Here is a 23,004-nt window from a genome sequence, read left to right as displayed (position 1 = left end):
TGAAGCGATTTTCTCCTCTCGCATTTGTCGCGACATAATCATTCGCCCGTGTCACCTTTGCGCGCGGGTTTTTAATTCTTCAACCTTTGGCGCAAGTCTTGCATATTCACAACAGCGACGACAAGAGAAAGCACTCGCACGAGGGAGGGGTTCCGGTAGAAAAAATCAGCCTCAAATGCTGTAGATTCAACAACCAATTCGTCTCGTCTCGTTGCGTCGCTTCGCTGCTCGCCATGAGCAATCCTTCTCCTATAAAAAATATCGGCGCAAGCAGTGATATCCCCAGAGTTACTCCGAACAGCGTCAATAACAAGAATGCGCTTCCGCCGCCACGCCAAATTCGCTTTGTGTCGTCGGATGGTCAGCCGCAGACCAAACGGCGGCGAGTGACTGCTGCGTATGTTTATAATTTCCAGAACTGTTGGGTTGGCTGCGTGCTGATGATTCGTGTTGAATAGGTGTCGCACCTGTCGCAAACGGAAAATTCGATGTTCTGGCGAACAACCTAGTACGTGATGCGCCTTGTTTATACTCTTCGGAACTATCGTGTCTGACGTATGTTAGTCTGTAAAACATGCAGTGACTGTGGCCACAAGTGTCTAGGGTACAACGACCCTGAAAAACCGGAAAAGCCGATTGTCCTCGGATCACCCAGAAATGGACAATCTCAGACCACATACGCTGAGGATGGAGATGAGGACCGATCTCTTTCACATTCCCCAACCACGTCACGGGTGTCTCTTGCTGTGCCTGTGGCTAATAATGCGTCCAAATCGCCGCAGCCTAAGACGATCAAGTTGGAAGTGCCTCTTCCTTTAACGAAAGATACGCTGAACAAGGCAACGAGGGAGCAGGATAAGCTGGCCGCTGTGGCTAGTCCAGAGAGCAGTGCGTTTTACCGTTGCGCTGGGGTATGTTCATGCGCTGATAGAGTTTACAGGCCGCACGTCTTTGAGCTCAGGGCATCGAACCCATGTACCTTATTTCAGGTACTTTGGACCCACGGCCATTGTCCCGGGGTTCAAACAAATGGTACGATATGGATGAGGCTGTGTCAAGTGAGTAAAATGCTTACGTTAATAGGTCGTGCGGGTACGAGATGGGAAGAGAGGGAACCAGTCACAATCGTCAGGTAGGTCATGTTCAGCATGATTCTATTGCCAAGTCTAATGGAAATAAGATTCGACACGGTCATTGAAAACTCCACCAATTGCTCCCACCGGCCCTTCTTTGGTCACTACACTAGCAGAAGGAGAGTCCAACAGTATACCTTTCTACGACCGCGACGACTCCTTACCGACAAGCAACCTTGTGACGCATCTATGTGAACTTTTCTTCGTCCATCTTGGTTGCAGCTTTCCGTTTTTACAGCGGAGCCGCTTTATGGATGATTTAAAAGAGAAGCAAATTGATTCAATATTGGTAGATGCTGTATGCGCCTTAGCGGCTAGATTCTCTCCGCATCCGTTGCTAAGCCCGCCGCAAGCTCGTCCTATTGATGATGAAGAGCTGCAACCCGATCTCAAACGATCAGACCACGGCCAGCCTTTTGCGCATCGAGCTATGACTGCCGTTGTCAATGCCCTTTCGTGTCCTACGTTGTCTGTTGTTCAAGCTTGCCTGTTGCTGGCTTATGAGGAATTCGGCTCTAATCACGATAGTGGCCTCTGGATGTATCTGGGAATAGCTATTCGAATGGCTCAGGATCTTGGTATGCAGAAGCTTCAAGGACTCAAGTATCGCTACGGACGTACCGGTCTCAGACCAAAAGCCATCATTACTGGCCAAGCCGGAAAATTGAGCGTAGAACAATCCGAAGGCTCTCAAATACCGACAAAACGACGTGAAAGCGGCGACGGAGCAAGCGAAGATAGTCAGCGCGCAATGGAACGGGAACAGGTCGACACGTTTTGGAGCGTGTTCTTTCTTGATCGTGTAATTTCTTCGGGAACTGGAAGGCCGGTAACCCTACGAGATGAAGACATCGAATTATATTTCCCGCTTCAGTCAGAGTCTATTCTTTCGAACGGCTGGCCGGCACCTTTTCCGCCTCTAATTCGGATCATTCACTTGTATGGCCGTGTTACGGATCTCATTAATTCCATCCAAGAAGATAATAATATCGATGCAGAGACCCTCAAACGATTAGCCGGTATGGAGAGTGACCTCACCAGCATATATCAACGACTTTCGCCAAAGTTGCATTTCAACACGATGAACTTTCAAACCTATGTCAAGGCTCAAGAAGGGACCAACTTTATTCTGCTACACTTCTGGTTCCACACTCTGATTGTTCTGTTACACCAGCCGACTCTTCTGAACTCGTTTGGTGGACGGATTCAGCAACTATACCCAAACAGTCGAGAACTCTCCATGTCTTCAGCCAAAACGATCGCCGACATTCTCTCGTTTTCTGAGCTGATTGATGCAAAAAGCTTCATTGGCAACCCTTTCACCAGCCAACCGATGTATATTGCAGCATGCGCTTTTCTTATGGAAAGTGCCTACTATTCATCGCCATCGTCAAGATCTGGATCCCCTCCCGTCCTCGTGACAGATCAATCCAGCGCATTCACCATTCCCAACATGGACTCTTCAAATAGCAGCGAGCGCAAAACCAACACAAAACATAGTCTGCTCGCTTCAGCCGCAAAGGAGAATTACCAACGATGTTATCGTGCTCTCAGAACTTTGCAGACGTATTGGGAGGGGACAAAGTATATTCTGACGGTGCTGGATCAGAAAGCAAAAGGCATAGGGGATCCGCTGTTGTATACAACCGAAGAAATGGAGAGCACGACGGAAGTGGCCTATATCCGGTCGTTGGCGTCGCCGAATTGGCAACCGACGGTTCAGCCTAGTATTGGGGAGGTTGCTGGGAAGGCATCGGAAAGCCAGGCAGCTCAGTCTGACGTGGGTTCTCCGAAGATTGGCCCTAGTCAAGGTGAGAATAATCAAAGAAATGATCGTATCAGACCAGTGTTGACAATTGAGTTACTAGCCATCGGTTGGGCACTCACTGGAGAAATCAACTCCGCCCAGCCAAACCTGAGTCTCTTGTACCAACTACCAGCACCGCAATCAGATGAGGGATCAGAAGGACAGGTACCAGTCAAACAAAACATCCCTGCCATCGAAGTACACCGAGCCGGCCATTCCTATGCGCAATCAATGGCATATCAATCAGGTCCCACCAACTCCTCAAGCATCCTCAGTCCCCCCGTCCCAAAATTCTCCAGCCCCGGAAACAATAATATTATCGCCTCCAATTCCTACGCAGCAACAGGCACCGGACCCTCCCACGCCGTGTATAGCTCAGCCCTCGCGCACTCTCAGATGCAGTCTCCATACACCTACAGCTCGCCATCCTATCAACCCCATCAGCACCAACCTTACCACACATATACTGCGCAATACGCTCCCTCGAATCTATCCGACACTTTGATCGAAAGCCAGGACATCGACATGGCCGCCTTCCACAACCAAGCCGAATTCCCCTTCATATTCTCCAACGAGTTTAACCCTTATCTGGAATATCTGCCGCCGGATGTGATTAATTATTTCGGCGATTCGTCGTCATCCTCTTCGGCGGTGGCGGCGCAACAACAGCAGCAATTTGGGGCCACTGCGTTGTTGAGTCCGGATGAGAATGCTTCTCAACAGCAACAGCGTCGACGATGACATATACATAAACTTGGATGAGATTAATGGGATTATCCTGGTTTGTTATTTTGAGCGTATGGTGTTTTGTAGCGTTAATCAACGGAAGGTGGGTTTCATGTATGTGTATATGTATTTATGATAATTATCAGCGGCAGCATTATGGAATACGGATCTATTTATCTCAGTTTTATACTGGATATATGCTTTAGCTTGGTGACCTTGTTTTGAGTTTAAGCAACTTTCAATGCTATCAGCCAAATCAAATTGGGTTATCATCCTAACCCTACTTGCCGCAAGTCCTGGTTGCCAACAACCCCAACCCCTTAAACATACATACGGTCTTTTTGGGGTTGTGTCACTTCCAAGGAAGTAAAGCAGCAATGAGCCATCCTATCTGGGCGATCATCATCATCATCATCATCATCCACAGCCCCCCACATAACCGACTTAAACGCCGCATCTGTATCATTCGTAGGCGGATGACAAGCCGCACTAATAGCAACACTACAGCCCAACGCAAACGGCATTGTAGCACACTTATACTCTCTAGCAGACAAGCCCCAAAGAACCAGCAAACATGCAATGGTGAGAAACATGGCAACCTCCAACGGAATCGTCGAGATTCCGCATGTCATCAGCTTAGACGACAAGATGGGGTTGCCAGCGAGGTCATAGGGGAGCAGTTGCACGTAGAAGATGCCTTCGGAAATGAGCCAGTGGATGAGCCCGAAGGCGAGTAGGAGAGGGGGGGAGTAGCGGTAGGGGATGGAGAGGTAGAATGTTGAACGCTGCTGGCCCCGTGGGAATGATACGCGCAGCGGCCGACGGGATACTGCGTATTGGTTGTAGTCTGCTGCATGTAGCATGCGGGCCAGATGGTCGTTGAATAGGAAATAGAGCAATGAGACGAGGAGTTGCGGTGTATTGGCTAGAAGTTCCATCCCCACGTAAGTTCTGGCTAGGTTCGTGAGCAGGGCATTCGACTGCACGGCGCCGAAGCCTTTGATGTCCCATATCTGCGAGATTGTTACATCACGATATGGCAAGCCCTGGGCTGCTGCTTGGGCATATTTGGGTAAGATCTGGGTCATGGCGATGTAAATCCCCAGGATCGGCAATGTGGCCAATGTAACAACTGGTTTACACGCATTCGACCAGGTGCGTCGCTTGGTGGGCGGATTCTCAGGATGGGGAGGGGATACGGGAAGTGGCATGCTTCTCACTTTGGGGTCGCATGAAGCGTTCCAGGGGCATACCTTGCTCCGCTTGGCTGTCTTTTTAGACAGCATACACCAACCCTTTGTCAAGGGGTCTGGGTTTTGAAAGTATGAAGAAATAGCATCGCCAACCGTGAGGAAAAGGTTGCGACGGTCAATATTCACCAAAAACGACAAACACATCACTTTCAGCAAATTGCATATGATGATGACAACCCCGATGGGCATGTTGTACAGTAACTGACATTGCTCATCCACATACTGGCTAAGGCAATGGTCAACCGGAAACGCCAGCTTTCGTTGAGGAGGCTTAGCAATAAAACTCTCCGCGGATAACCATTCCTTGTCCAAGCAAGATGCGTTTATTACCAAGGCGTCTCCAAATGTCTCGTTACTCCATATACGATTCCGTACAAATGACTGCATCTGTTCCAGAGTGGGATTCGCCTCGAGTTTGGCTTGGAGTTCGGTCCTTTCGGTCTGATTCAGTCCAGTCCAGATGAATTCTAGATCGGTATCGGTTTCCCAAGCCACCGTTATCCAGTCCAACATGGTATTGGGGACCTGTTGGATTGAAGTGGAAGGCGCCCATGTTTGGCCCGTTATTGTCCATGGACTCATATCTTGCGCTGTTGCCTTTGAACAAGACTGGTACGTGTATGTGTCATTCCAACCATTCCCGCTGCAGATCCATCTGAATGCGTCGCCGGTGGTATAGGAATTTATAGTTTGATAAGCGTCCTGTTGAGTTAACAATCCACTATTTTCTATGATGTTGTCGGTGATGGCGTCATAAATCCTAGCAGGCCACCCATAGCAACTTATGTATAGCCTTGTGCTGTTCTCAGTCATTGATTCGGAGGTAACCGCAATCACGGTTCGCCGGTCTGAAAGAAACTCCACCGCGTAGGCTTCAATACATGCTTGGGGATCCAGGACTTCAAATTCCCCGTTGAGAATGCTTCTCCGGAGAGCCGTTATGTTCCATGCAAGATCAGCCTCTGAGTAACATGACTGAGCTTCAAATTCAGAGTCGGGAATGCTGCTGTTGGAGATGAAGTCGTGTGATGCAACAAAGGCGGCATAAGTGTTTGCATTGAGCGAGGAATAAATAACAGAGTTGTAGCTGGAGGCGTCAGTGGTAGAGCTTTCTATCGGCAAGTCGTGCTTACATGAATTGTACTATGAGTGATGTCCCAGTCAAAACAATCCACGTTAGTCGATGTGGCCATTGTAGGTTTCTAAGATTCCGCAGTGAAAAAACACCAATAGTGAGCCAATTACTCCCGGAATGCGCGCGGTCGAGGTCAGCTCTTGATGGAGACATCAGAATATTACCGGAAAGACTGCTCATCGCCGTCAAGATTAGACTGAAAATGTTGATGGCCAAATGGATTACAATCTTCAGATCTTTCGCCGTAGTGCACGATCCTTCATAGAGGATGTTAGAGCCAAAGGCCACGCCTCCATATTGACAACCCGTCCACGCTGTCGCAACGATGATAAAGATCACATTGATTATAAGAATAGCAGTGTTTCCGCATACACACCACCACACTGGATCAGACCAGCGCTTCCCTCGGGGAGGTGTTTTGGAATTGGTAGCGGTCAAGTCATTCAGTCCCGTAATGCTTGACTCTTCGACCTGTGTGGTACAGACTTGAATCCCAGGGCGCTTAAACTCACAGTATTTAGACGCCATGCGAAACATTTTCGGGTGACGAAATACATACCACGCTCCTCTTGTCTCCATTATGTCTTCCTCCGGTTCATCCATCATCATATTGTCCATTTCCAGGGCCTCTGAATGTGCGCCATCTGGATCGCGGTTTACAGCCAAATACCGTCCACCCCAGGGCATTTTTTATGTTGCTGCGATGTATTCCCAAGGTTACTTTGGGAACCTAGGATATCCTGTATTTATACTATGTAAGGTCATTCTTATCCAGGATTTTAGTTTGCTACTTACACATCTACGGCAGGCTGTCATGATTTTATTCCAACGTTAGAGTGACTGCGCACGGCCATAGACGTTCATCCTCTACCATCTAGGGACTTGTCCCGAAATTCGCTGTTGGTTTTTTTCATTATATCTAGTTGTTACTAGCCAGAAAATATGGGGCCATTCGACACTAAAAGAACACGTCAAACCGATTCTAAGTCCGAATTGGAATTTAATATCGGAGCTAACTAGGAGCTTGTATGGGGCCATGGCTAAGCCACCGTAGGGTGATATTAGAAGTAGGCTAAGCTCTGTACCCTAATTGGCCAAAAATAGCAACGGAGCCTCAAATATTAGTGTACGTAGTTACATACGTATTCATATTTCTGCAAAACAACAAGTACGGCACATACTCGGATGTTGATGTCGATATTCCGAATTATCATATAGGTTCTGTGTAAACAGAAAACGAATGAGATAACTCTTCCTCGCTGCGGTAGAGAGGGTGAAATTCCGGTGAGGTGAAATGGTTCGTCACAGAGGGTACGGGCTTCAATTTTGCCCTAATCCAGCAACTGGCCTAAGTAATACTAACATCTCATGCCCATTCGGATTTTCAGTCTCTGAATTCCTTGTCGATGAAGACGAATCTATGCGTCACAAACGCTTCATTAAGGGTGTTGTGATCAAGTTTATACTATACATGCGCCGACCACGTTACTTTATGTCACCCAGGAGGTGCTCCTGTATCCTTAGAGGTATGCGATATGCATATACTTTGAGAGAAGCGCCAAAGTACTTACGACCGGTTTCATTAGAATCTATCTAAAATTCGCTCGAATATTTGACATGCTTCAATCAGTGAGATACCACTGATTGAGAAGAGCTGTATCTCCGGGCGGGTCGTCTAGTTTCTCCCTTGTATAATACAGGCAAATGCCAACAATTAACTGGACAGTTCCTTTCCCTTTTGTTTCAGAACCGCTTTGTTGAGTTTGTTGCGCCTCAGAATTTGAACTCCTTAGTCTTGTTTAGACTGCAAGATGAGCCACCTCTGGGAACCTGAGAAAGAGTTAGAATGGAAGTATCACCAACCTAGTAATCGAGCCAGATCATATCACCAGAGTGCAGTCAAGCTGGTTACCGGATAACTGTAGATAGTAAGCGACAATATAGCCATTCACATAGGAAGTCTTTAAGCCCTCGTCATGGTAGATCATCTGGTTACAAGACCGCATGGCAATAGGCAAATGTGATCGAAATGAAACCCGTGGTGGGAGTATGTCGTGTGTATGTTTGAAGAATTATCCCCACATGTTCTGTATCGCAACATGGAGAGATAACAGTAGATTGTCGAATCAAGCCGGCGTGGCTGCATGGTTGAATCCGTTCGATGATACTTGTCGCTTCGCTTCGGGGTGCATGGTACCCTATAGGACTTATTAGCAGGAGCCCAAACCCAAGACATTGTCGAAGTAGCGCTTCAGTCGTTTGGCTGCAATGAAGTTACTCGGTTCTATGCGACTTACGTCCACAGCGTCAATGCTTCGTTTCTGAGGAGCCGCTGTAGTTATCGGCTTAGCAACCTTCTTCTTTGGGCGAGTAGGTCGTGCTTCCCCAGGTTCGAAGACATCATCAGGCAAATCAAAACTTGATTGTATGGTTAGAAATCCAACGCGGCGAACCCAAGTTAACGCAGAATAAATACCTTCTAACATGTGTGACACTCAGGTCGTTAATTCCTTCCTGGAACCCCTGCCACGAGGTGCACGTCGACTTGAATATGTTGGCGTCCACTGAAATGTCCAGCGATCGAGAAGCACCCGGCTCGAGCGGCTTTAGCTCTAAACCGATGTAGTATGTGGTGGTGTAGATTATGCGGCTGTCAACTGCACCGTTAGTCTCGGGATCGGGAACCTGAACGCCCTCAGCACCGTTTTCAGCGGCCGCAGTATGAACTGGATCATTGGTCTCATCCGTTGTCTCAGTCTTGGTTCCTTGCGCTTGGTACTTGGTCGATCCGTTTTTCACCTGTTCTGCTTCTGCGTCATCTTTCACCACATGTATTCTTTCAAAGCCTTTGGGGAAGGGATGTGCAATAGCAATGATATTCTTCCGGTCCAAAGCACCGACTAGATGTCTGAGCTTGGACTCTACTAGACCTGACCAGACTGATTCTGCTTCTTTGGTTTTGCTGGAGGCAGTGATTTGGAGGTAGTACTTATAGTCCTTTGAAAAGAATGTATGGCGAGTGAAGAGATCATTCCAGGTGAGCTGTTTGGCGAAGATTTTATCGACCATGTCTCCTCCACGCTGCAATTCGCGCAAAATGACTGCTTTGGTAGACAATGAAATATTGTGGGTTGCGCACATAGATGGATAAGCAGGGGTGATGATGGGCATCAAGTGGAATCGGTCGCCGTGGTAGATCTGTTGAGTAATTAGAATCACGGCATACAAGATCAGAATGGAATTGTCACCTTTGGATTCCACACTTTGATTTGCAATGGGCCGTCCTCAATTGGTTTCAGTAGTACTGGCTGTGGCCATGCCCACTTGGTCATGATACGAAAAAACTTGCCAACAATGACGGATCCCGTGGCTTGAGGATAGAGCTGACAGACCCGTGCAACCAACATTGCCCATGCGACGCCTCCTGGAAACCCAACGATATTCGAGTAGATAGCACGACCTGATCGCACTTGTCAGTTATTTGTAAATAGTCGAATCGAACCAACATACGCTGTGCCCAGAGTTTAATAGCCCTTAAAGCAATTCGGAATGTTTTCTGCTGAGGTACGAGTTCCAAAATCTGATCGGTGACACGAGTTCCATTGAGCGACCGCACTTCCTTGTCATCCAAGCCCCGTAGGTAGTCATTGTTCTTTAGATCAAGATTGAGGGGGACAGATGGAAGTATCAACCGTGCGAAGATAAGATCGATACTGATACCGGAAAACTCCAACTTGATGATAGGCACAAACGCGTCAGGGACCGGGGTCATTTTCTCGATAGCACCAGGTGGGGACATTCGTTCCAGGATTGGGGGGAAGTCGGAAAAGAAGTCGTCGATCATAACGTGTTTCGGCGCGACAATCAACGTGTCAATATCAGATCCTACTCGATATTAGAGAAAATCCCACTTGCTTTTCCCTGGGCATCCCATTTTATGCACTTACCTGGACCGTAGACACCTAGACGATAACTACCGTACGTGAATATCTTTCCACCAGCGGCCTCTAGAGCTGCTGGCGATAAACCCTTTCGTCGGCCAACTGTCTTGACAAATTCAATGACAACTCGTTGGATAAGTTGAAGAGTCTGTTGTCTCCGTTCCGTCTCCGAAGGTAGTTCAAAGTTGTTTTGTGCCTTCAGTTCAGCAATCAAGTCATCGTTGGCAGCAAGTTCTTCGGGGGTCGGCAGGTTCATGGAAATTGGAGGCGTCACACCCCATTGTCGAGTGGCCTGTGCAGCCATGTTTGCTTGGAGAAATAGGTATTAAGAGAAAAGTGAAGGTATGGCTCCGCGACGGAAGCAGGGATCCCCGACAAGGCAGGCAATAAGAGATTAGCGATGCGATTAGTGATAATTCGAAAGAAAGACGGAAAGAAAAACGTGTAGAAAATAGCAATGAATGAGACGAATTTGGATAATTACATAGAGAAAAGAAAACAAAGTGGTCGTTGCTAAGAGGAAGAAGTTGAGAACGATTCCGTCAGGATTGGAGGAAGAAGGAGCAAGCCCGAGCCGGACGCGTGATTGGCCTGGAGAAGTCACGTGCACCCAGCCACTATTTTACCATCACGGCCATTCTCGGATGTATGTAGCTTCATAGGACTACTATGTATTGAAAGAGAGGCTTCACGATGAACCCAGTGTTCTTCATAGAGGCATTCAAAAGGAGCACAAGAGCCGATGCAACAAGCCATGTACAGCCCAGACATCCTAACGGCTTGTGTTAAGTCTTGTAGCTCGAATCTTTTGTTCGACTTACACCCCCATCGGCAATGCAATTATTACCCATGGTGCATATCTATCAGAGAATCGTAGTCAGTCATATAGTCATATATGATAAGTTAGACAAGTTAGACAAGGGCAGCTGCTAGAATTAAGTTTTATGGGTCAGGCAGGTGGTAACACGGATTCCTGGGGATCCACAGTCATGCCTTGAACTTCCTCCACAATCAGGCGAATGAATTCAATATCAATTAGCAACGTCTGAGAGTTGATCTAGATGCGTCTTTTTGGTCGATGATTGTTAATCGTTCTCAGATAGGGTGTCGGCTTGACCCCCGATCCCCACAATAAAATGTGGGAGTGCCCAGCTTCCCCAGAAAAAAGCAAGAAAATAACCATCAACAGGATAAGTCTCGCAATTCAGTACTAAACATGGCTATCACCATCTCCCCTGCCGATGTCAACGACATCAAACCCCTCATCCGCCTCAATCAAGCAGCCTTTCCATTAATGTACACCTCCATCCTCTTCAATGGTCCCCTCGAAGAGTCAACCATCGACGCGATAGCCGAGCAGCGCATCAAATCACTCGAGGAAGAAAATGAAAAGAGCGATGGCCAAGAATCACCGCAAAAGAAGTTCATTGGCTTCAAAGCTATCGATGACTCCACCCGTGAAATTGTCGGCGAGGCTCGCTGGATGATTTATTATGAGGATGAAGTACTCACGAAATCTATCGAGGACGAAGTCGAGAAGAGCATCAACCCGGTGATGCCTCAGATGAAGGTGCAGCCTACGGCCGAGTTTGCGAGAATACTTGCCACGACAAAACGAGAAGTCCTTGCTATTCCTGTTGATTCGCAAGATACTACAGACTCTAGCACACCCATCAAACTACGTAAAAGGGTGTATCTGCAACTTTTGGCTGTTCATCCAGATCATCAGAAGAAAGGGATAGGACGCAAATTGCTTCAGTGGGGGCTTGACGAGGCTGATAGAGCTGGGTTGATTACCTATCTGGAGGCTTCAGCGGAGGGTGCCAGGTTGTATGAATCAGCTGGTTTCGAGAAGGTGAAGGATATGGCTATGGATTTGACACCCTTTGGTGTGAACCACAAATTGCCGATAAGGGTAAGTTCCATTGATTGTCATTACCTTTGGGAATCGTGCAATGCTAACGAGATTATACAGTTGATGATGAAACAGCCCAGGTCTAAACAATGCCAGTGACAGCCAGTTGGATGGATGGGATTTATATTAGGTATACTTGGATATTCTAGATACAATCATATCTAGAAATATAGACAGACATTCACACGGCATCAAATCTTGCTCAATATACTGTAGCATCCAGACAAAATCTATCTATCTACAGCTTATACCCACCTAACAACCGGCCTCCGTCCGTCGTAATAATATCTCCGTTAATATGCAACGCAGCACGACTTGACAAGAAAACTACCAATCCCGCAATATCCTCCGGGTGACCAACACGTCCATTCGGCGACTGTGCCGCCAACGTCTTTACTCCACCGGCCAACTCCATCAATCCATTCGCCATCTTGGAAGGATAGAAGCCTGGGGCAACGGCATTGGTCAAAATATGTCGCGGACCCAATTCAACAGCGAGAGTTTTCGCCAGACTGATGGCTGCGGCTTTGGAAGCGGAGTAGGCATAAGTTCCGTGAGCACCGACGGTGCCGATGCCAATACCTGCAACGGAGGCGGTGATGATGACTCGTGAGGGGTCTTCAAGGGTAGCTCTCTTCTCGAGGAGGGGGGTGAATCTTTGCCTTGTTAGCATCATGCATCTTCAGCAAGGGTAAACGTTGCAGGTTACTTTTGGATAGTATAGAAAACACCCTTAACATTCAAATCCATCACCTTACTAAACGCATTCTCGGGATACTCATCATACGGCGCACCCCAAGTCGCACCCGCGTTCGCAAACAAGATATCAACGTGATCCGTCGTCTTGGATACTTCGGCAACAAGGCGATCTAATTCCGCCATTTTGGAGCCGTCCGCGGGGACAGCAATAGCCTGCGCACCTGGCCTCTTGTTGGGGAGCGCATTGAGTGCGGCAACTGCCTCTTCGCATGCCGATGCTTTGCGCGATGAGATGTATACTTTTGATGCTCCCGCTTGCAGAAGGCCGCTGGCCGCATGGAGTCCCAGGCCTCGGGAACCGCCTGTGACAACGGCGACTTTGCCTTCGAGAGAGAAGATGTTCTGGAAGTCCTGGAGTTGGACTTGGGCTTCTGCTTCTGTAGCCATTTTTTTTTAGATATCTTTTTTGTATATATGGATGAAGGAGGAGGAATGATAGACTGGCAAGTCGAGTTAGTTTTAGTCTTGGACAGAATGCGGAGAAGCTGGGGGTCCCCGCACCAGAAAGGGGCGTACGAAGAGTATCAGGTGGATACAGAACGGTTCAAAATTTCTGTTAGTAGAACTAAAAAGTCAAGGTAATATATATCCTCGAGACGATTTCTAAGCCAGAGGTATACAGCGATGAGACAAAGTTGGGGTAGAAGGATTGAGGTTGTACGAGTTCGTAGCCGAAGCGATGCCTCGGTTCCGATAAGATAAATAAGATACGATAAGAGCTTATCTAAGTTAACTAACATAACCAACCGACTAAGTTACCGGCCTCCAGTAGGAAATAAAACTATCTTTCATCTCCCAACATGCAAGGTATATCCTGCTGGCTCAGGAAATCCATCGGTTTCACATTTCGACAAAGATTATCAGTCAGTCGGATCGACCAAATCCCCCACAAGCAAAAAGTCATAGGGAACTCTAATGCCGACATTCCTGTCGACCTTGATGATATGCTTTCCAGGAGCAAACACATTCGTAGTCGCAAAGAAGTTCAGTTTTACCGAGATAGCAAAGGTTGGCCAGACAAATCGTTTCAACCATTTGATGTGGTCGTCTCGCATGTCACCACGAGCACTTCCATCGTAAATATTCGGCTTCCAGTCTGATTCGCCAACGCTAATTTGGGCCTCGATTTGCTCGTCATCGGCTAAAATGTTTCGGCTCGCATTCGCTTGGACGCCGTACATCACGTCTCCGCCTGATCTGATCCAGACCTTGTACATAAATGTCCGCACAGACACGTCTGTAAAGTTCGAATCAAACACTATATCGCCGGTGTCTTTGATCGTCAGCACAGGCCCGTCGGAGCTTTGAAGATGAGCCTTCATATCTTCACTCATTGAGCCATTAGCTGCGGCCTGTGCGCCAGGATCATAATCCCACCAGCCACCGATAAGATCATCACCGAGGCCATCTTTGGCCCCCTGCCAGGGGTACGTGATGTCCCACTTCATCTTCAACTGAAGTCCGGTTGGTATTCTCATTGACTCATCAGAGAATTCCCTGAAAGCCTTAGTACCGTGACTGTTGGTGATATTTTTGAGTTTTGGCAATAGCAATTGATCCCATATAATCTCTTTATTGATAATGATGCTGGAACTGTGACCCTGTGGTATCGGATGGATGTTTCCCTTGGTTCCTGCGAACTCGGGGATTTGATCTCCAATACCATTGCCTGGACCACTTTCTTTCGTTTTGATATAAACGCTCAGACACGCAATGGACAGATCCGTATCAGGACCCGGTTTTGGTGGATGATACAACTGAAATGCCATCTGTTGCGGCGTCAGATATGCAATTTTAGGATCCTGATCTTGAGTGACCGCTGCCAAAGAGAAGTCAATTGCCCTAACGTTCTTCTTAAACCATCTTTTTACCTGGTCTATGTTGGGGTCTGGTTGATCTTCGTCGGGGTCATCGTCACCTGGTCCTGTATAGTCGAACGTGACCTCGAAGTCGTCCGAGAGCTCGAAATCGAACACAATGTGCCCTTTGTGGGTGGGATCAGACGAGAAATCAAGGATTTCTCCCTGGGACTGGATTTATGAGTTAGCAATGATGTACATGACATGGTCAAATCGTTGGATCGGAGACTGGAAGAGTATTGTAAAAATAAACACTTACCCGCTGGCTTTGAATTTGGTCATTATTCACCGACACTGAAGACATCGGGACTTTTACTGTCATCACCCAGCCCGCTCCGATATCATCTACTTCGGGATCACCATCTTTCTGCTCTTTACCTGGTACATTACCTGAGTAGTATTGAACAGATACAGTGCCCGTAATATCGGATTTTAGAACTGCCCGATCAGCAGTGAACTGAAGAATTGGAGGCTGGATTTTGACCTGCCACGTCGTGACGCTATGCAGACAGTCCTTGTGGTGACGCTTTTCAAATTTTTTGGTCACAAATGGGTCCACCGGCTGTTCACTATTGTCTTTGTTCTTCCACACCTTCAAGAGCAGATCGTTGAGTTCTTTGACTTTATAACTGACGACAACATCCCAGCCACTGGTACGAGGCGCACCCCCCATCTGGCTGACCAGGTCCTCCACAGGGAGAAATTCGTCGAGACCCATGGTTTGCAGTGGATGAAATTGAGATGTTTAGTGAAACAAATTCTGCTACGTGCCAGTTGCAATTCGCAAAATCTTTGATGATATGAAATAACCCTGCAACATTCAGAACTTCAACATCTCACTCCAGCATTTATATAAACTCCACCAACCACTGGAGACTTTGCTCCATCCAATCGGAAGTTCATTCTAATAGATGAATGATCATATTCTGCTTTCCGGCCTTTGGAGAGCTGAGATCAGAGTCCGATTGCAACCCCATTTGTTGTTACACTATTGCGCAAATATTCATACATACTAATTTCCTAGACTGGAAGCATACATGCCTGGTCAAAGCAATCAACAGGCAGCCACAACATCTAATAGCGAGCTGATTTCATGGAATAGACGGTTCTTTGCATGCATGAAGTCTCGTAATTATGAATTGGGCTGCATAGTTGACATTTCAATCCCGAGAACTATAAATAAGGTGACGAATTGACCTCTGTATGGGCTAGTATGAAAAATCGCTAGAGGATCAACCAACCATGAACGAGCTATCCGGCATGACAGACAGGGTAACGTTAACTCATGCGTCTGCGTAACACTACAGAGCACTTGATCAATTAATCAAAAATAATGCGTATATTTCGTATAGTGCATAAACGTCCCGTTCATTGTTTTACGAATACGTATCCATTGTTGGTAATAATGAGTAAAGTATTAATTGACACTCAGCTTTATAGATTAAGCTCATCCCCTTGATGACAGGTAATTTGGTAACCAAAGACCTTGGTTTATTGCATCCTCTAACGGATAAATCGATCAACATGGGCGATCTTGAAGACTATCCATTTGTATTTGACCTGGTGGCCCAAATGAAGGGTAAAAACCGTACCGCTGGTTGGGATGTCATGGTCAGCTACGAAATCGACGCGGTCAACTCATTCTTAACAAGAGCGTGGGCCAATCGACATAACAGTACTCAACCGTTGGAATCATTCGATGTGAAGCGCTACGAGAAACATCACCACCAGAAGTGCTTGCACAGTATTACAACATGGAATGTCTCGTTGAAACCTCCGAAAGTTCAGTTCGAATCTGACTATGCAGTCCTCGAAATGGATGTCACAGGGGATGTGAGCGTCCAATACTATAAGGGCGGCCCGGGACAGGAAGCTAAAGATGGTGATCCGGAGGCTGAACCCTTATCAGACGGCTGGGTCTTGACTGTTAAGACCACTATATCTTCAGTAACCGCATCTGAAGGCGGCCAGATCTATGACCACCAGGTAATTGATTACCATCCTACAGCCTATCTTCAGCCGTGACGGGATAAGTTCTGACTTCTTCAAACCAGCCCAAAGGAAGCGTCTTGGACTTTTCATCGGATCCCAGCCACAAAGGCCATATCGTTTTCGATTGTGCACTATCTGACGACTATACTGTCACGTTCAACTGGACAAAATCGAATGACCCAAAGGAAACTCCTCCCGACGACAATCTGAAACAGGCCAAACGATGGATTGAGAAGCACATCGACGCCATAGACTTTTCATTAGCCTCTATCATCCGACGTGAGGGGTCTTCAGAAACATATTTAACGCCGGAGCAAATGGTGTTTCAGCTATACCATCCACCAGACTCACATCGTTCGTCTCTTTCAGTTGGTTGCTTGAGTATATACATCAAAACTAAACAGACTGGCGCAGATCATGGCCCCGGGGATCGCGTTCCTAGCTTCTCGGGTACAGAGGGAAATATATACCCTATTGCTGGAGGGTACACTGGCAGTATCATCATCTCGAACTGGTATTATCTGTGGTTTGAGACTTACATCGATGTTGATATTATGCATCGCATAGAATGTATAGCACAGAATGTGTTTCCTCTGGACGGTGAATGGCTTCCTGATAACCCGGAGAGAAATACCTCTACTCGTGATGATATCTTGATTGTTGGACAACTACATGGATATAGGGGATAAATGCCTGAAATAATCACTCTATACATGCTACATTTTTGTTCTTAATTTTTCCATGGAAGTGTTATGTCAAAATGCTGAAACTTTCCTGATGAAATTAACCTTGAATTATGGAACGAACTCCTCTTCTCGTGAAACGTAAAGTGATGAAGATAATATTTGAAAACGAGTCACTGGAATGAATATTTGTAAAGGGGATTACTACACGCAATCTCGAAACTAGCAAAGACATAATTGGTATAAAATGTTCAATCATTAACGTGGACCAAAAACATCATCGGCATGTTTATCAGCTTCGTCTTGGTGCTCCTTGGCCTTTCTGTCAGCGGTCTCCTTCTTAGTATCCTCGTCTCCAGCATCCTCTGTGGCCGTATCCCTCCTTTGCTCTGCCTCTTTCTTCTCCGCCTCAAGTTGTCCGATTTCTGATATCAGCGTGGCATCCCTTTCTTCCAACTCTTTTCTCCTCTCATCTGATATAGTCTTGTCTCTCAGTTCCTTTTCAACCTCCCCCCTGGCCTTCTCCTTTTCCCCAATCTGTCTTTCTGCTGTCTCGACCTGCTGTTGAGCAGTGTGGGCTGCCTTTCTGAGAGTAATCCCATCTTTGGTAGCTTTCAGGGAGATGGACTTTTCTTTACAGACGCCTAGTTTGGCTCTGACATAAGGCTCAAAATTAGCCTTAAGCTTTTCAGACGCCTCTTGAGCCTCAACCTCAACCGCTGGCACAACAGTGGTTTCATAAGGCATATCAGCAACTTCGGTAGCCCCTTCATATTTGATTTTCGCGGCTCCTTGGTATTGGTCGTCAATACCTTTATCATACACATCCCCTGCACGAGTCATTGCATCTTCAAAGATTGACTCCTCTTGTTCTGGAGTCAAATCCTCAGCCTCGGTATGTGCCTCATTCAAGAAATCCTGCAAAGTGCGTGAAAGTTCGCCGTCCACTAATGGTTGAAGCGGCCTACAATCTACATTGACACGAGGGGACCGCATCTCCTCCAGCATAATGTCACGACAAATTTCTCTTCTCTGTATCAAGTTCGAAACATGTCGTCCAAATTTGGCGAGTCGCTTTTGATTACAGTATACACCTGCAGCTAACGCTAGACCACCTCCGACACCCACCAGGGAGCCAATAACTACTGCTGTGTTGACGCCGCCCGTATCCTGAGGATCCGGTAGAGGACCCAGCTTTGGAGAACTAGGAGGCGAGGAGGGAGGTGTTGATTCTGGCGAAGATGTCGGCGAAGAGGGCGCAGGAAGGGGAGGCACCTTCTGATAAGCCTTGACCTGCTCCTTGGCGGGACCTCTAGTGCCTTCGCAGCTGTGGTCCTTGGGCAGCTCGTCAATTTTGTATCCCGGGTCAAATGACATGGTGTACGTCTCTTTTCTCTTTTTGAGCGTCCATTTAAATTGCGCAGTACCAACAAGCTGCGGCGTTGCCTTCTCGCCAAGCATGACTATGATTCCAACGGTAGGATTGACAATCATCGCTTTGTCTTTTAGATCGGGTGGTTCCGTAAAAATGTACTTTCCACCAAAAGACGAGATTGCGTGTGTTTTGTCAGACAAGACCTGCGTAAATGCAGTTTCTAGACTGTTGGGGGATAGATCGTAACCAGAATGGTCGACGATGCTCTGGAGCGCTGTCTCGGGGTCATCCTTGCAGAAGGCATCAAAGGTTTTGAGAAAGATCGCCTTGCCGGTTGAGGCGTCTATGATGAACTGGGTGGCACTTTTTGGCATTTTGATGGGAAATCTTGCTAAGAAAGCACGAACTTCTAGGAAAACAATAGGATGAAGTCACGGCTGATGACAAGAAACTCAGATAGATGGATAATCAGCAGTGCACAGTGAGCATTTCACTATCAAGAAAGAAAACAATTAAGAAGATGCATGCCGCAATTGCTCTATACGATACGATATAGTCATTACCTTAGCGTTTTTACATATTTTACTTATACAACAAGATCGATGGCCAGGATGAATGCAGGGATGCCGTACTGGAGAATAATGTCCAGCTGATCGAGTTCATTTCTTCAGGGAAAATAAATGAATTTCAGCCAGCCATGGCTTGCGGAAACTTGCTGGTGTATGTTACCTTGTATCACTGCTATAAATTACCTGCTAGTCGTAAGTTAATGCTGTCAGTCCTGCAGAAATATTAATAAAAAATTTTACCTTAATTTTGGATTCACGCTAAATACCCCGGCATGAAGCACGAAATTGATATTTTCCGAGCATTTGCAGTAAATACAGACTGAGGATTTGATTGTCACAGAAACCTTTTGACGTTTCAATTGATAATACAATCTTGCTCTCTCAATGCAATGGTATAGGGGAATATCGTCGCTGGCCGGGTGGCGGCCAAGCCACCATTCACAGTTACAATGCTTTTACTTGCTGCTATTGTCCTGCCTATGGTTTATGCTATCGGAATTTGTGCATTTATGGGGCGATGTCATAGGAAATTCAAAAATAGAGAATCTTGCAAGCGAGGTTGCGAATTCATATCCTAGGATTGTGACAAAACGAAATCACGGTAACTAACGAGCACGAAACGGAGCCAATGCATCTGTTCAATGATTAGAGAAGACCCTAGCACCTTGTCCCTCCAGATCTGACAACTTATTAACATTTGGGTGATGGGTATCTTGTTGCGAGTGACCATCATTCTGGACAAGCTGTTCAGTTGCCTGCAGAGTGTCCAGTTTGAAACTATCCTCCGCTTTGGATGATTGATCCCTATTGACTTGGTATTGCGAACTTGACTCACTTCCTAGAGAGAAGATAGCTCGAATACTGGCGACCAACGACGATGGACTGCGTCCACCTCGGAATAAAGGACCCAGACATGGTAGGCAAATGCAAATGGTGGACGAGCATGGCTCAATAAGCGACCACAAATCCAGATTTGCCACGGTATCTATACTTCTCTCAGCTTCGAAAAATTTCTAATATAAACCATACCTTGGAAGACGTACCTTCGAATTGTCCGGGATTCACCCGTACCGAGACAGTAAAATACTTTGTCACATAATAGAGCCGAATGGCAGATGCGATTACACAGCTTCAATTGATAAATAAGTAAGTAAAGGTTGAGAAAAGAATTGGATTTATCTTCCCATTGTTTAAATGAGTTGTAAAGGAAAGGGTACGAGAGGAGTCAGTCGGGGCAGGAAAGGAAAAGCTTACAAAAATCCCAGGCCAAAGATACCAACCACAAGAATCTTTTTACGCAGAGACATGCACATCCGATACACAATAAGCATCGGCATGCAGAGCACAGTTAGGTCGAGAGCAATGTTCGTCACAGCTTCACAGATGAAAAAGTCATGCAGGTTGCTGACCGACCCGACTTCCGTCCAGTTCCACGATATTGGGCGTGCTTGGAGCAAGGTGGTGATGAAAAAAGCGAGCATCCAGAGGCCAGCCACCCCGAGCACGATATCGTTCATTCGGCGAAATCTCGGTGAGACCAGACTCAGCACGAAAATGCGGCGATAGTAGAGCAGAAGGGAGAGTTTCACAATGCCAACTGTGAAAATATAGAAGAATTCGGAGGCAAATGCAATCTGTGCGCCAATCAAAAGTTAAGATTCTCAATCGGTTATTATATCAATCATATATAACAGAGGGGTCCATCTGCATCAATACCTTCCTGAATCTGACTATAGTACCAGTATCGACTTCAGTCAAATCCGCACCAATACCCCCAATTGTGGCTCCAACGATTGTCAGACATCCGGAACCCACGAGAACAATCTGATAGAGAAAATAAATACTATATTTCTCCAATTTAAGAGAGGAGTAGATAACTCACGCAATTCAAGGCCACTAAGATATTATCCGGTGTCCTTAGGACAGAATTATGCCGCTGCGCAGTGAAGCGAAGACTTGTCACAATAATGACTAACACAGGCAGGACCACACTTACGACGACCACTGTGACAGAGCGTAATGAATACATTTCCCTTGTTCAGTACATAGAAGTAATGAATTGTGATAAAATATCACTCCGATGGCCTCGCGGAACGTTTGCGAGTCTTCTATCCGGTGTTGGGGGAATGATGAAGCCACAACGATGGAGGGAATAGTAGTGGATAGGCTTCTTGGCTTCTCAATTTTGTGCAAGGATGTACTTATTACGGAGATAAATATGAAACTATTCTATAAATGGCGATCTTGCATGTCACAACTGAAGTGGCATTCTAGGGAGTTAGCCACATTCCACACCGAGACTTCGTATCTGCCAAATCGGCGTCAAGAATTATTTGCGGGTGGATTGCAAAGTCGCACGTCTGTTCGCCAGGCCGACTGTCACCTGTAACTTCCGGGAGATCTCCCTTGCCACTAAGATGTCGATTGGGATCTCGTTGTTACACGGCAGCTTAAGTATTACCGTGCGAACAAGTTCCAAAGTCATACAACACGGATGTAATTGGCCGAAACCTACTCAGGAAACATTTAAGACATTGCATTTGCTTGTTAGGTTAACGGATTCTTGCTGTTAATAGAACAATCCCTCCGCCCTCCTAAGTGTGAATACCCTGCGATGTGTATGTATATCCTTGACAATTATGCCGTCCCTCATCCCTTAAACTGAAGCTCTTAACGGCATCCAGCTACGGTATGCATTTTCAACTACACGGATTCCCGAGATTACCGGTGCGTTTCTGAACCTCGGATTTCCTTTTGTGTAACACATAACTGTCAGTCTGGAACATTGTTCTTTTTGACGAAGGGGAAACAAATATCGCCAACCTACACGAATCCCCTCCGTAGACATTGACGTTCCATGTGACATCTTCATCTGCAGTTTCCTCTTCGCCTCTGGGATCAAGAACAAATCGTCGCTCTCCTAGATCCAATGAATCGATCTTCAACCTCAAATACTATCTTATATAATCAAAGGTTGGCCCATACCTGCACCCGCCGCGTAGAGGTCAGCGTTCCAGGTCACATCTTCATCGGCAGTTCCCTCTTCGCCCGAAGCAACGTCACGCCGAGCAAGTCCCGATGCTGTCCATACAAGCAAATAAAGATATGTTAGCTACCTATTACAAAGATAATAAGTGGTACAGGCCGACATTGAGACTAACCTTCTACGGCAGCCGCTCGAGCCACAGGTATAGCAGCAACGGTGGCCACGAAGACCAGACCAAGGATAAATGTTGCGGAGCGCATCTTGGATTTGATAACAAGGAGTTGAGAAGAAGCTTCTACGAGAAAATTTGATAATTTGCTTGGTGAATGTGATTGACTAACGTATGTGGTCTTTTCTTGGACCCTTTGACAGGGACTGCCCAGTCTACTTATATGATTAGAAGCAGGCCTGAAGGCGAATGGAGGGCTAATTCGATTGGCATGTTTGATAATCTTGCTTTTCTTTTTTTTCTTTTTCTTTTTTTTTTTTTTCAGTATCTTTCAAGTCTGGAAGTTCCACGCGCCGAAATCTGCCCAATATTATAATCGCTGGCAAAAAACGCCTGGCAGGGAGCACAGCAGTAACCCCTCGACTGCCCGGGCGATGGGTAACATATCCCTAGAACCCTTGATGCACGAAATCTGCGCCTACCAGCGTGAGCTGACCCCGGGAGCTAGGTTATCCTCCCTGAATTGGCCTGGTATGTAGCGTTTAGTAGGCATTATGACCGCTCGTCCATTAAATTTGTCTCACCCGTGACATGCAGGTGTAACGAGCACATAATCTGCAGATGTTATTCCTTGCTGTAAGCTGAGGTGGCGGTGCAGAGACAGCGCATCTTCCACGAAGAGGGCCGGGTTTGTGTCTCGTC

At 46.7% G+C, this 23,004-nt stretch overlaps 9 protein-coding genes across 9 annotated transcripts; 3 read left to right on the top strand and 6 right to left on the bottom strand.

Moving 5' to 3' along the window:
* Positions 1 to 233: 233 nt before the first annotated feature.
* Positions 234 to 3,681, top strand: EYB26_002683 (uncharacterized protein; the record flags this gene model as incomplete). The annotated part of the gene is made up of 7 exons (XM_054261988.1): positions 234 to 397; positions 459 to 508; positions 565 to 888; positions 941 to 1,032; positions 1,084 to 1,132; positions 1,181 to 2,944; positions 3,002 to 3,681. The coding sequence occupies 7 exons, from the start codon at positions 234 to 236 to the stop codon at positions 3,679 to 3,681; spliced, it is 3,123 nt and encodes a 1,040-aa protein (XP_054117963.1).
* Positions 3,682 to 3,986: 305 nt separating this feature from the next.
* On the bottom strand, positions 3,987 to 6,741 carry EYB26_002682 (uncharacterized protein; the record flags this gene model as incomplete). Its single annotated transcript, XM_054261987.1, has 2 exons — positions 3,987 to 6,006; positions 6,053 to 6,741. 2 exons carry the CDS (start codon positions 6,739 to 6,741, stop codon positions 3,987 to 3,989), a joined length of 2,709 nt encoding a protein of 902 aa, XP_054117962.1.
* Positions 6,742 to 8,180: 1,439 nt separating this feature from the next.
* Positions 8,181 to 10,299, bottom strand: EYB26_002681 (uncharacterized protein; the record flags this gene model as incomplete). The annotated part of the gene is made up of 6 exons (XM_054261986.1): positions 8,181 to 8,252; positions 8,352 to 8,472; positions 8,531 to 9,252; positions 9,303 to 9,514; positions 9,565 to 9,939; positions 10,002 to 10,299. 6 exons carry the CDS (start codon positions 10,297 to 10,299, stop codon positions 8,181 to 8,183), a joined length of 1,800 nt encoding a protein of 599 aa, XP_054117961.1.
* Positions 10,300 to 11,211: 912 nt separating this feature from the next.
* EYB26_002680 (uncharacterized protein) lies at positions 11,212 to 12,009 on the top strand (the record flags this gene model as incomplete). Its single annotated transcript, XM_054261985.1, has 2 exons — positions 11,212 to 11,910; positions 11,971 to 12,009. 2 exons carry the CDS (start codon positions 11,212 to 11,214, stop codon positions 12,007 to 12,009), a joined length of 738 nt encoding a protein of 245 aa, XP_054117960.1.
* Positions 12,010 to 12,148: 139 nt separating this feature from the next.
* On the bottom strand, positions 12,149 to 13,056 carry EYB26_002679 (uncharacterized protein; the record flags this gene model as incomplete). Its single annotated transcript, XM_054261984.1, has 2 exons — positions 12,149 to 12,566; positions 12,620 to 13,056. The coding sequence occupies 2 exons, from the start codon at positions 13,054 to 13,056 to the stop codon at positions 12,149 to 12,151; spliced, it is 855 nt and encodes a 284-aa protein (XP_054117959.1).
* Positions 13,057 to 13,529: 473 nt separating this feature from the next.
* Positions 13,530 to 15,246, bottom strand: EYB26_002678 (uncharacterized protein; the record flags this gene model as incomplete). Its single annotated transcript, XM_054261983.1, has 2 exons — positions 13,530 to 14,699; positions 14,788 to 15,246. The coding sequence occupies 2 exons, from the start codon at positions 15,244 to 15,246 to the stop codon at positions 13,530 to 13,532; spliced, it is 1,629 nt and encodes a 542-aa protein (XP_054117958.1).
* An 806-nt stretch (positions 15,247 to 16,052) lies between these two features.
* EYB26_002677 (uncharacterized protein) lies at positions 16,053 to 17,209 on the top strand (the record flags this gene model as incomplete). Its single annotated transcript, XM_054261982.1, has 2 exons — positions 16,053 to 16,514; positions 16,583 to 17,209. The coding sequence occupies 2 exons, from the start codon at positions 16,053 to 16,055 to the stop codon at positions 17,207 to 17,209; spliced, it is 1,089 nt and encodes a 362-aa protein (XP_054117957.1).
* Positions 17,210 to 17,461: 252 nt separating this feature from the next.
* On the bottom strand, positions 17,462 to 18,952 carry EYB26_002676 (uncharacterized protein; the record flags this gene model as incomplete). The annotated part of the gene is made up of 1 exon (XM_054261981.1): positions 17,462 to 18,952. The coding sequence occupies one exon, from the start codon at positions 18,950 to 18,952 to the stop codon at positions 17,462 to 17,464; it is 1,491 nt and encodes a 496-aa protein (XP_054117956.1).
* Positions 18,953 to 19,785: 833 nt separating this feature from the next.
* On the bottom strand, positions 19,786 to 22,393 carry EYB26_002675 (uncharacterized protein; the record flags this gene model as incomplete). Its single annotated transcript, XM_054261980.1, has 8 exons — positions 19,786 to 20,132; positions 20,191 to 20,276; positions 20,402 to 20,781; positions 20,864 to 20,971; positions 21,030 to 21,151; positions 21,975 to 22,067; positions 22,133 to 22,228; positions 22,309 to 22,393. The coding sequence occupies 8 exons, from the start codon at positions 22,391 to 22,393 to the stop codon at positions 19,786 to 19,788; spliced, it is 1,317 nt and encodes a 438-aa protein (XP_054117955.1).
* Between the last annotated feature and the right edge of the window lie 611 nt (positions 22,394 to 23,004).

Source organism: Talaromyces marneffei, chromosome 2 (genome assembly GCF_009556855.1).
Source record: "Talaromyces marneffei chromosome 2, complete sequence".
Classification (NCBI taxonomy): domain Eukaryota; kingdom Fungi; phylum Ascomycota; class Eurotiomycetes; order Eurotiales; family Trichocomaceae; genus Talaromyces; species Talaromyces marneffei.
This window is presented reverse-complemented; position numbering and strand designations above follow the sequence as displayed.